The sequence below is a fragment of the Arvicola amphibius genome, chromosome 6 (genome assembly GCF_903992535.2).
Source record: "Arvicola amphibius chromosome 6, mArvAmp1.2, whole genome shotgun sequence".
NCBI lineage: Eukaryota > Metazoa > Chordata > Mammalia > Rodentia > Cricetidae > Arvicola > Arvicola amphibius.
This window is the reverse complement of record NC_052052.2, coordinates 137,870,292-137,883,373: the sequence shown is the minus strand read 5'-3', so window position 1 is coordinate 137,883,373 and position 13,082 is coordinate 137,870,292. Positions and strand designations below refer to the sequence as shown.

General features: G+C 40.8%; 1 protein-coding gene across 1 annotated transcript in view; it reads left to right on the top strand.

Moving 5' to 3' along the window:
* Positions 1-13,082, top strand: part of LOC119817122 — a gene marked incomplete at its 5' end in the record, with an annotated part of 282,482 nt that overhangs the window by 190,526 nt on the left and 78,874 nt on the right. Inside the window, 2 exons of the mRNA XM_038334317.2 lie at positions 7,061-7,279; positions 9,377-9,629. Coding sequence (XP_038190245.2) covers positions 7,061-7,279; positions 9,377-9,629 — 472 coding nt within the window. The remainder of the gene's footprint in view (positions 1-7,060; positions 7,280-9,376; positions 9,630-13,082) is intronic.

The window sequence follows — 13,082 nt, the reverse complement described above, 5'->3', positions numbered from 1 at the left end:
TAAAGTGTGACATCAGTAAAATAGAAAGGGACCTCAGCTGGGGGAGAGAAGAAATAGTTCTAGAGAGGGGACCTACAAGGAAACAGGTGCTGTGAAAATGAAAAGGGGAAACACAAGGGAACTTTAACTGAGAAGGTGGAAGGAGACAAATGCAGAGTGGGAGAGAGATGACATTAAATATGTTTTGAAACTCTATGTAGAAATATTATTTTATAATCATATGTATGGATAAAGTATATTCATGTATAAGTATATACATATGTTAAGTAGATTCATACTTATAAGTACACACACACACACACACACACACACACCACATCACACTGAGGACTAATGTTCACCCCAAGAGTCACAGCCCATCTAATCTAGAAGAAACTCTAGCACCAGGCCTCAGAAACTTGCAGTAGTTCTTGATCAGGAGAGTCCAAGAAACTGCCCCCAAAAGACTAACGCTGTTGCCCTTGGTTATCTCCCAGAACATGTTGGAAAGAGTCCAATTCTGAAGGCACCACACACTTTGGACACAGACCTTGGAAAAATTGAACTGGAAATGATTTTGAAGCCTCATCCCTGAACTCTAGCTCACATAATATTGGAAGAATTAGAAGCTGCCAAGAGAGAGGGAGGAGCAATTGGTAGTCCCACCCAGCTGTTAAAGCCCATAAACGACAACAACATATCTTGTTACAGATGTGACAAGATATCCCTAGTGGTGAAATAAGCACTTTTATCTTGGGGATAACCAGCAGTTGTCTAATTGGACTTAAGGCTGGCTCCACAAAAGTCATGTCTGGTACTGTAAACCTAGCGAACTACCCAAGACTTTCTGATCATGGGTCATAGGCGCTAGAACAGAACCTACTATTAAAGTGTTAATCTAATTAATCCTTATCAATAAAAAATTGGGAGTCAGCTATCAGGGTCAGAATCTGAGAGATCAAAGACCCAGAGAGCAGCTCCCAGTTGCTTCCTTTCTTTTCTGTTCCTCTAGTACAAAAGGGTCAAGGTCTTCTCTAAGCCCACCTTCCTATTTCCTACATGCTATCTGACCTCAGCCCTCTAAACCTCATAGTCAGCTAGGGGCAAGCTCTGCCTTCTGACCCAAGTCAAGCTTTACTTGTCAGGCACAAGAAAATATCACACAACATACTTCAGTCATTTTCCTAAGCAAATATGATTTCTAACTGTATACTAATTGTATAATATTTAGCTTTATATCCACAGAGAACTGTACCTCTCACCCCTTCCCCCATCAAATGCAATATTGGAAAAAATATTTTCTTTGGACTAGGGAGATGACCCAATGTGTAAAGTGTTTGAATGTTAGCATGAGGATCTGGGTCTCTAACACCTACAGAGTGGGAGGGGAAACAGAGGTGAAGGGCTCCTGTAACTCCGGATCTAGGCAGTGCAAACACAGTTGGACCCAACAGGCTCTTGACCATCCAATCTAGACAAATAGATGTGCTCCAGGTTCAATGAGAGTTTCTTGAATCCAAAAATAAGATGATGGGCCAGTGAAGTGGCTCAGAGGGCAAAGGCGCTTTTCATGTAAGCCTGTTGACCTGAGTTCAATTCCCAGAGCTCATGTAAAGCTGGGAAGAGAGAATCTGTTTCATAAAGTTGCTAGAGGATCCCTATTCATATGCTGTGGCATACACACACACACACACACACACACACACACTAATAACGCATTAAAATTAAACGAGGTATATTAAATGTATTTTCAGTTAAAGAAATTAGACTTTCATCTGAGAACTGTGGATGTGATTCTATGTGCTGTGCTTCCTTCTTGCTCAGCCTCCAGTCCCACTTTCATAATTTCTCTTCATTTTGGGGAACTCAGAGAAGTTCCTTTGGTCTATTTGAGATAGGAACTTGCTCCGTGTTTCCTCATACCATCTATATGTCATTAAAGGAGTTATACACTGGGTTCAGCCCCCAGCATTAATGCTTTTCACTTCCCCGTGTCTGTCAATAGTCTAGAAGTTCTATGGGTAGAGCTTTCTAAGGCCTCTCACCCTTGCTCATCTTATCTACCCTCATATTCCGTTGCTTCTGGGACAGATTATGCACACTGAGGACTTAGGACTTTGCACTTCTGGAGGTCAGAAGTCTGTAAAGGGTGTCTGGCAGAAATGAACGATGAAAAGGGCTGATTTGTTTAGAGGCACCAAGGGACAACGTTTCCTTGACCTGTTCAGTTCTACAATTGGTTCTTCTCCCTCAGTCATCTGTGTCTTCATAGGCTACAAATTCAGGCCAAGGTCGTCTCCACTGCCCTCCTCCCAGCTGCCCTTCTAGTCGGCTGTCTCCTTGCCTGCTATCATCTCCCAATCTTCGGAGACCCTTGTAACTGCATTGGGCTCATCTCAAACAAATTAGAATAATCTTCCTTTTAGCTGCCAAAATTTCTTCTGCTGCTTAATTCACCACTGCTATTTAATTTTACATAATCACAAATTCCAGGGTTTAATGTGGGTGATATTTTCAGGGGTACTATTCTCCCAATAACACTATCATAGGGCCTAGCATATCAGACACATATTGTGATGATTTAGGAGTAACCAGAATTCTGCAAAGGAAGTGACATTCCTTTCAGGTTTCAGGGCAAGGGGTTGTCAGTCTCCTGGTGTCTCTTGATCTGGAGGTTTTGTGATAAGTTCATTCAAGAGGTGATGGAGAAAAGCCCTGATGGAAAGACAGGAACATGCAGAGAACATTCTTGGTTACCAGCCATGTTTCCTTGTGCAAATCATGGAAATGACTTGGCTTTAGTTCTGACTCTGTGATCACTTGAGAGACTTGGTGGTGACCTCTGCATATTCCTTTACGTCTTCATTTTAACGATTTTATGTCTTCATTTTAACAGCTCCCTGAAATACTGAATAATAAGTCTTAGGAAGCCTCGGAATTATTGAGCACATTTGTAGGTTTTTGTTTGTTGTTTGTTTGTTTGTTTAAATGACAGAAGGACTAGAGAGATAGCTCAGTGGGTAAAGGATTTGCCTCCTGAGTGTGAGGACCTGAGTCTCGAGTCTAAAGCCAGATTCAGTTGCATGCCTCTGTAATCTCGGCATGCCTATGACGAGATGGGAGATGAAAACAGGAGGAACCTGGAAGCTCACAGGCCAGATAGACTGGTGTTCACAGTGATGAAAAATATAAGACCCTGTCTCAAACAAGATGGGACGTGAGAACTGACACCCAGGATGGTCCTGTGACCCCCACAGTCCCCCTCGCTCACACACAAACACCAGAGACATCACACACATAAATAAAAAGCATTCCCCCAATGAATAGAATACAGTGAAAACTAAAAAAGACCCAATACAATAAATATTTATCTGCAATAATTAGATTTTTAAAATGTTAAATGGGAATTATATTTGGTGATGTCAGGAAGGCATATGGAAATTTTAGTGCCATCTATTGGTACTGATTTTGAAACAAGGGTTACCACAGCTTGCTAATGAGCCTGTCCAGTATTCAGTTTCCTGAGGGTCTGTGTTCACCACAAAAGAGTGCTTAAGAATGCATTTTGTGCCCTTCTTCTCCAAAGCAATTTTGGTCTTTTTTATGTTATTATTATTACACTGATGGATTGTAGAAATCTTGTTTGATTTCAGGTCTCTATAAAGATTGTGCATGCAAGGGGGATATATGGGTGTCATATGAAATGTGACTGAAGTTCAGAGAAATAGGTTTCATTTAATAGCTGAAGACTGGATGGCTTCCCGATCCCCCCATTAACCCCCTGCCCAGCTCTGGTGGCTCACCCCTGAGCAATGGAAGTGCTGTCTTCATGAATCGAGGGCGTGCTGCTTGCCTCAATGTGATTTTCCAATGATCTGTGTGCTCCATGGCTTCCTTCATAACCAACAAATCAATCTCCACTCCCTGTATTACACACCCCAGTGGTAGATGCCATTCATTATCCTTCTGATGGTCAGACTCCTTGTACCTAACCAAGAAAGATTACAGAAGGGCAGAATGGTGGAAATGTGGATGGAAATATTCCACAAGGACAGGGTATCTTGTAACCTGCATTGCATGCTCTCAAGTCCAACAAAGGAGCTCTGGCAAGGCAATTGTCAAACACGGAAGCTGGAATCTGTCGAAGGAAATGCAGTTTGAATGTTATCTATGGAGACAGTTGTGGGTGTAATCCTATATATCTGTGCACTAAGATTCAGGTACACACTCTAAATTATTATAAGGCAAGAGCTGCTGTATATTGTAATAGGGACATCAGTTATAACATGATGCCTCACTAGCTTCTTTGACTAATAAAATGCAATTTCTAATTTTATTGAGATTCACCTAGCACCACCAATTCTTTTGCTAATACCAAATTTCAAGGCTGGCAATTTTAAGTACCAGATGATTAACTTTTCCTAAATTCTTTGAATCTATATGCATGGTTACCATCATTGAATGAATAAAGACTAATATAGATTTGAATTAATTTATAACAAATGATTGAGTATTTTGAATGACATATAAATGCATCTAATTTAATCTTGGTGTTATTTTTTTCTAAATCAAATGTCTGACAGGCAAAGATTTACTTCTAGGTGTGAGTGGGAATACTTAATCCATGAAACTAACAGGGAATGTGGCTTTGGGGCAGTTTCTGTGCATAAGGACTCGAACTGCTCAGTCATTTATACCAAAGGATGCGAAAAGAACAATGGAAATTTCCACTCATCAAATAAGCTTCCATCTTTTCCATTGTGTGCATTTTGAGGTTTTCTAGCTTCTTGCAAACAATACAATGTGTGAAGCTTGCATCTGATTTCTCCTTTCTCTGAAGAGGTGGAACCACGATGGAGGAATGAATGGAATAGTTCATGTGTGGAATCTTTGCTTGAGTGGTGTAGGAAAGTTTGGGTTTCATTTCACACGATGAAAAGGCTAGTCTGGGGTTCTCTCAGAAGAGACATCAATCCTGACAGTATCTCTGTCTGTCCCCATGGCTCCTAGCAGTGTGTGTGTGTGTGTGTGTGTGTGTGTGTGTGTGTGTGTGTGTGTGTGTGTGTTTGTATGTGTGCATGTCCCTGTGTGTGCATGTTTGTATGGATTGCAGGTACTTTGACTTCAAAAGATCCAAGACCTTTTTTTTTTAAAAAAGCGATATAGAAATGTTTGACTTGTAGAGTGGGAATATAGGGGCTTAGATTTGTCAAACCCTCTGAGCAATGCATACAAAATATATACCATTTATGGCATTTAAATCATAAGCCATTACTTGGAATTTCAAAATACTATTTGGTTTCAAGTGTTCTGAAATTAGCCAGGCATAATCTGTGGTGTGCAGACCCAAAGTTCCTGGCGCCCCTCATCCAAATGGTTAAAGCTGTAAGAAAGAGGTAACCCTGTCCTTGCCTTTCACCCTAAACACACCGCACAGGGCTGGAGGGCAGAGCTGTGCACATGCGTGGAGGGAGTATGTGATGAGTCACTGCACCCACTGTTATTATTTAGGGTGGTTACAGGGCATGCTCAGTACTAAAGTGGGTGATGGTTCACCTCTCCATGGCAAAACACTCAGGGAACTGTCAGTTTCGGCTTTTAGTGCCCTGTTAGCCTATGAAGACCAAAAGGCCATAGCTATGCCCCTCCCCGTGAGGCTACTCTGTTGGCAGACTTAAGTTTCCATGGCTTCCCTACCCTTCCCATGGCATGCTTGTCATTGTTCTTGACAGTCTTCAGATAGCCAGGAGCTTTATTCAGTAAAGTCTTTTGAATGTATCCACGGATTCTACACTTTTCTGGTAAACAATAAGTTCTTTATTTTTAATTCTGGTTGGGATATCTCAGTGCTAGATGAGTAACTCGCTTCAGTTTCAAATAATTCATTTTTAATAACAGATAAACCAATGTTTTACTACATTTCATTTGTTGTTGTTGTTGTTGGTGGTGGTGTATGTGTGTGTGTGTGTGTGTGTGTGTGTATAGGCACAGGCATGAACACACATGCATGGACAGTAGTGATCAAAGGACAACTTTTGGGAGTTGATTCTTCTACCAAACTCAGGAGGTCAGGCTTGCTAACAAACTCCCTTACCCACTGTGCCATTTCACTGGCTCCAATAAACACACTGACATGCTATGAAGAACATATGCGATTGTGTGCAGGTGACATAAAAAGGGATATACTTTAGATGTACAATGTTTTCCAGGAAAAGGAAATTTACTAATTCTAATAATTCCTTCCCATGTTTTATGCCATAAGCATGTAGTTCAGCGATAGGTATATTTACATTGCTGGACATCTGATCTTAGAAATTTCTCATCTTACAAAGCCTAAACCGTGACTCATTCCACAGCAGGAAAGGATTGTCCCTCCAGGCACCATTGAACATTTGCTTCCCCCGACTTGAACTGCGACAGAAAGGTCAGGTCGTAGAATCCTGCAGTCCTGTCCTTCTGGGACTGGATTATTTCACATTAACTGTCCTCAAGGCTCGTTCACATTGTAGCACATGTAAGAATTCCTTTATTTATTTTATGCTAGACAATACCGTATTGCATATCATCAGATATGTTCCCTTCAACCACTCCTTAGTGGGCTTTTCTGTTGCTTCCGTGTCTCAGCTGCTGAAGATGCTGCTGCCGTGAGCAGGGGTGCAGTTATCACTTTCCTGCTCTGCTTTCAATCCCTCTGGATATGGATTATGATTTGAATAAGTGGGCCATATGATAGCTACATTTTTAAAAAAATATTGGTGTTATATACACCATACTATTTCTCAAGGTGGTACTCAAGAATTTTAATACCAATGCTTGGGATTTTCTGTTGTTTTGTTGTTCTTGTTGCTTTTAATAGGCCTTGTAAGGAGGATGGATTCGTGTCTCATGGCTTTTATTTACATTAGCCTAACTCACATTTATCCATGTTGTCTTCAATCAACCATTTCAACAAAAGGAGAATAAATGTGCTTGACTTCTAAATGTTTAGGACTATCTTCATTCAGGTCTGTTCAGCACTAGAGCACTTCCCTTCAGGGCATATGGTAGGTCCGGCATTGACCTGTGGTTCCTTTGTTTGCAGCTGCTCTCCTGTTGTAGATGGCTGTGGATCTGGGGAGGTAGCCAAACACCTCCACTTTACATCGGTGTCCTTGTTTTCAGAACTTGAATTAGCTCAATGGCAGAGCCAGGGATTCTGGTACCTCCTGCTGCTGATGGCTTCTCTCTGGTTCCTGAGGCTCTACCTGCATTACCTGGGCCAGTGGCTTTTCCTCTGGGCCCTTTCAACTCCAGTTACAAAGTAAGTGCTTTCCCCTGCAAGTCAAGGAGATGCATTTTCATTTTGCTGGGACCAATCAGAGTACAAAATTCCTTTCCCCACTCACTTATTGGAAGACCTCAAATAGAGCTCTGATTTGAAGAGACAAAAGAAGTCTTTATTTGAGATCAGGGGCTTTGATTAGAGTTACAGTCTCAGGCTGTGATTGGCTCTGCATATACGAACACTTAACTTGTACATCAATATTTATTTAAAATTCAGCACATTCAAATATGTCCTGATATCTGAGCAGGACTCAAGAAGGAATTTGGCAATGGTGTTTTTGTTCTATTTTGATTTTATAAGCATGACAAAGGCTGAAGGTATTTCAGAAGTAACGTTAGTCTGATTTATTACCATACTCAGGCAAGAAAAGCTTGCTTCTTCTACAAAATGATTGAATTCAAACAATCACCAAACTCAAGCCCAGGCAGCTTTCTGGGCTATTATCCTGTAGGGGAAAATTATGTTTTGAAGGTTGTCTGCCTGTAAACATGATTGTGTAGGCACTCTAGATAGACAGATAGATAACAACACAAGGAAAATTCATTTTCTCCAACTTGTAGATGGTACCGATAGAAACAAACACATGTGTGTAGTTTCCATTAAGATGATTATGAGGAATTTTAAGACGTTCTGAAAAGAAATGCATATGTGTATACACACACACAGAGTTTTTGATTCTTTTAAGATATGAAGTACAAAGATTTGAATGTGCTGTAGATATGAAAAATTTGTATGTGTCAAATAACTACATTTTCATGAAGGAATTCTTGCATAAGTATTTTCTGTCTGTCTGTCTGTCTCTATCTATCTATCTATCTATCTATCTATCTATCATCTATCTATCTATCTATCTATCTATCTATCTATCTATCTATCATCTATCTATCATCTATCTATCATCTATCTATCTATCTATCTATCTATCTATCTATCTATCTATCTATCTATCTATCTATCTAATCATGTATGTATATATTTTCTTAGCTTCCAAAGCAGAAAATACAAATGTGCTAGCCTGAGCTAATTGATTTTATTCATCACACTTTTGCTCTTCATCAGAAGAGGAAGCCTTACCTTTATTAGTTGTTAATCCACCAAGACGGCAAGAGCTATTGGAACAGCACATGTTGATCTATTTCTTAAACAGAGGACTTGGACTCCTACGATAACATTTGGGGGCCTTATTGTCTAGGGCCACAATCCTGACTCACACGGTTGCTCCAGGCCACATCCCAGCTATGACAACACCAGTAATGAGTGCTTACCCTCACTGTGGCAGGGCCTATACTAAGAAATCAACATTGTTCTATTTCATATCCATAATGACACAAGAACGAACCTCCCCTGAAGAAGTGGTCAAGGACTGGATAAAATGAAGACTTCTCTGCAGTGGAACACTTTTGATTCACAGTTTTACACCGGCCTAATTGGAGAGAGATTTTCGCACGAACACAATTCTCACGTTGTAGGGAAAGATGATGTCAAAGCCACACTGCAGGCAGCACCTGTTGCTGGCTTGAACTGGATTTAACCCACTGGGCTGGCTTGTGCCGTTAGCTCCTTGCTATGAAATTTCAGTTGTTAATGATGACTTCAATTTTGATATTGGAAGTTGGAGTCACGCCAGGAAAGCCATAAGCAAAATCAATGATTTTAGCCAAATTCTGAAGTATCATAAGATTTATGTCTCTCTCATTTTTATAAGACGTTGTTGACTCATTAAAAAGTTCATTAGAGTATCTTGTGTTTAAAATTGGCCACTAATATAGCCTGTGTACTACAAAGAAGTTCCTGATTTACACATGGCTCTACTGAGTGGCTCAAAAGACATGCTAGGTCTGCTAGCTGCTTTTGTTTTTTCTGTAAGAATACAGGACAAGATACCTTGCATTTTCTTTGTTGTGAACTGTCCTGGTGGTCAAGAAAGGTTGAAGGCTTCTAACACTCAGTTTCAGGTGCCATTATGGGTGAAGTATTTTGTATTTTTAATAAAGAAAGCAAAATCCATTGAGTGCTTTGCACACTGGTCTTTGCCTAATTCTTGCTTGGTGCCTGTGCTTTACCCCCCAACAGATTCCAGTTTTATTCCTACACTGTTGAACTCTGCTACCCAACTTCTTCACTTCACATTGGCGAAGAGCTGGCTGTGATTGCGCTGGGGCCATTAGCTCTGAACACAGTAACATTCCCCTTGCTTCTGATCAGATGGGGCTGTCAGCTTCTGTTCTCCTCCCGCCCGGATGCCTTGTCAAAGCTAATCATCATGATGGGACTATGGACAGTTGTGGACCCATTGGCGGTGTTTATAGTGGATGCTTTCCTGGGGGTAAGTCAAGTAAAATAACCAAGATATGAATCCCTGGCACACACACAGTGCAGCACCGTGCACAACTCAGTTGACATGAGATGTTTCAATAATGATGTCATTCAGTATTCATCCCAAATTGAAGTTATTAAGCTTTTCCTCATAAAAAAAATCAAGAATGGTCTCATAAAATTGATTCAAGTGTGATTTTAACTATTGCAATACTTTAAAAATAAGTAGGGAATTGCCTAAAAAATAAAGAGCAAATTGGCTGTCACATTTTAAAAATTATTCCAAATTTTTTATTTTTTACATAAAAATAAAAACTTTTCAAAATGAAAGATTTTCATAGACAAACTTCCCAGAAAAGAACTTTTACAGTAGTTCATTCAGCATGATTGGCTGCCTACCTGCTTTCTGCCAGGACAGCCTATGTAACAAATAGAAAGGCGAGAGATAAGAGCTGCTGTAATATTTTGAAGTCATAACTTCAAAAGTCACCCCTCAGGCATTTCTTCCAACATTTGTGATGATTTCAAAGTGACAAGCACATTTCACCTTAAAAACACAGCCTTAGCATCCTGAATGATAGCCAGGGACGTGCAACAGCGCGTGATGCTGCGTGGGAGGACAGGATTCCAGGACGAGGCAATGACTCTGTGCTTCTGATCATTGTTGTGCAGTTTCTTTGTTATGTATGGATGTCTGAACTGAATTGTGGAGTAAGCAGCATCTCCATTTTTCGGTATGAACTGAGTTGTGGTGTAAACAGCATCTCCATTTTTTTCTGTTGGACAAAACAGTTACATAGAATCCTACTAGTTACAACTAGTATCTGAATTGATTGAATCAAAATCTCACCTTAAAACTGTGAGTCCATATATTGTTCTGTGGAGTTAAGTGGGTGCTGTCTAATGATAATTATTCAATCTCAACAAATTATTTAATTTGCTGATGGATATGACTATAATTTGATACAAAATTGATATGATTATTCTTGTGAATTGAAACATCTATATCTCTGGCTGCTTGGAGCTTGTAAAGTATGCAATTTCTTGACCTATGAATGAAAACATGCCCTGGGATCAAACCCAAAGCTATGTGCTTTGGAGGCAAGCACCCCACTCTGAATTACATCACCAGTGTCTGAAACAGGTAATTCTTTGTTTTTATTTTGTATCCGAACCTATTCCAAGTCTTGGTAAAACAAAGCATATGGAATCTGCCATATAGTTTTGTCATCAATGGATATGGGGGGGGGGCACTGACTTGTTCTTCCACCAAATTCCTACTTGATGCAGACTCTGTTAGCCAGGGACCAGAGTTTAAGAACCTGAAGTCATAGGCATACAAGAGGCTCTGAGGAGCATACTGCAGGACCCAGGAACACTAACATCACTGGGAAGACAAAAGCCCAGCATACAGGTCACTCAATGGTACACCCTTTATTTTTTCCATCCATTAGCTATGATGCCCATCAAAGATAAAGTCTAACATCTTTATCAAAGTTTCACTCAACTTTTCCAAAGTTTTATGTTAGATTATTGAAGCACAATTGAAGATGGCGGCTCAAAATGTGATAATTCAAACCAGAACACACTTTAATCTGGAGGCAATAGAATTATAAGCAATTTCAAAGTGAAAAAAGGGGAAATCTAAATTAAACTTCACTTTTGCCCCTGAGTGTGTTCAGGCCATCTTGCTGCTATGGACTAGAACCACCTGTGCTTGGCGTGCCACGTGTGACTGCTTTCTGAAAGCTTGGGATTGTTAGCCACCTGGGTGACATTGTGAAGGAGGGAGCCACTGGGGCCTGCAGGGTGCTTTCTACCTTGTCACTGGTTCCTTTCACCACGGTGGCTCTCCTCGTTGTGATGCTACATGGACTGAGTTAGATCCAGCTGGATTCTGTTCACCTTCTTGCTTATGAGTTTCTAAGCAGCCGAGGAAGAGACTGTACTGTCAAGGCTGGTTGGGCAGGAGATGTAAAGACACCATCTGCATCATGGGGAAGACCTTATTCTGAGCTCTCTTACAAGTCCTCCCAAAGGCCTGATTGACCTATCCAGCAGGCATGGTCCTCATGCTGAGATTGCGGCAAGACCACAGGGGTAGTCAGCGGAGGAGGATAAGCAGCTGACCTTGATGATCTTCTGAGACCTTCTCAGAGAGATTGTCTGCAGCCCTTGGGGGCAGGCCTTCCTTATTCCAGTCAGGACCCTTAGGCGAATGAAAAGCCAACCAGCCCACTGCATACAAGGCAGCTGAAGAAGTGAGTGTACATAATTGACTCTGATGCCCCTGATGAAATATATAGGAAGGCAGGCTCCAGTGTGCCCATCTCAGAGAGACTTTACCCCCAAAGAAGCTGATGTGTATGATAGGGAATGGATCTATGGTCTGTATTTTTTCCAGTTGCAAAGAAAACATTTATGTCTCCACAAATCAACTCTTCAACTAGTCTTTCTCAGCTTTCACTACTTTTCAGGTAGTCTTGATGCTTTTCCTCATGATGTAAATAACCCCCTCCGGTAGACCCTGCATTCCAACAGTTTCACTGGGGATTATATTCCCAACACATAGTTTTTGGAGACCTGACCAGATTAGATATATATGGAGTGGTGGAGAAAAATCACAGAGTTGAAGTCATGAAGAGCTGATCTCTTGTCCCCAGTCTGCCATTTATGTTCTATACAACACCAAATAACCTAGTTAAGGACTCCAGCCTTCAATTTACACATGAGCACTATGAAAAAGTAGTAGCATATACCTCGTTCATTTCACACTACTGTTAGGTGAAACAAATAAGAGACTAATAACACTTAAAGAATCCACATATTTCACAAATTAATAGTGATACAAGGGGAGTAATGAGGTGATGATACTATGCTATGTGCACAACATACAATGTAAGAAGCTCCTCTTTCAGACAGAAACTCACAGTCCATATCGGGAATCAAGTACACCCACAACAAGCGTAGCACACATGTCGAGTGAAAGATGCCATGGTAGGTCCATGGCTTTTCCTTTACATCATTCAGGTCTTGGCTCAGGTGGCACCTTGACAGTGATATTAAAAACCACACCCGACTCTCCTGCTGCAATTCAGAACTTGAGTGGTCCACAGGCCCGCATTTTGGATGCATGTTTGTCAGTCTGAGGTGCCATCAGGAGGTGATGGAACCAGAGGGAACAAGTTTGCTTGTGCATTTGCTTAACTTGATGTACTCTTTCATCTCAAGCCTCAAAGCAGTAGAGCCTATTGACTATAGCTGTATGTTTGGAAATCGTGAGCCAGAATGGGACTTCCTGCCTTAAAGATGCCTATCATGGGTACTTTGTAAAAGTGACAGCAGGCTATGGCATCTCTGATGATATACACATACTGCAATATTTCCTCTCTGTATGTTACTTAAGCTTTTTGGAAATTTTCTATTTTCTCTGCAGTGCTGAGATTTGAGCCGTGAATTGAAC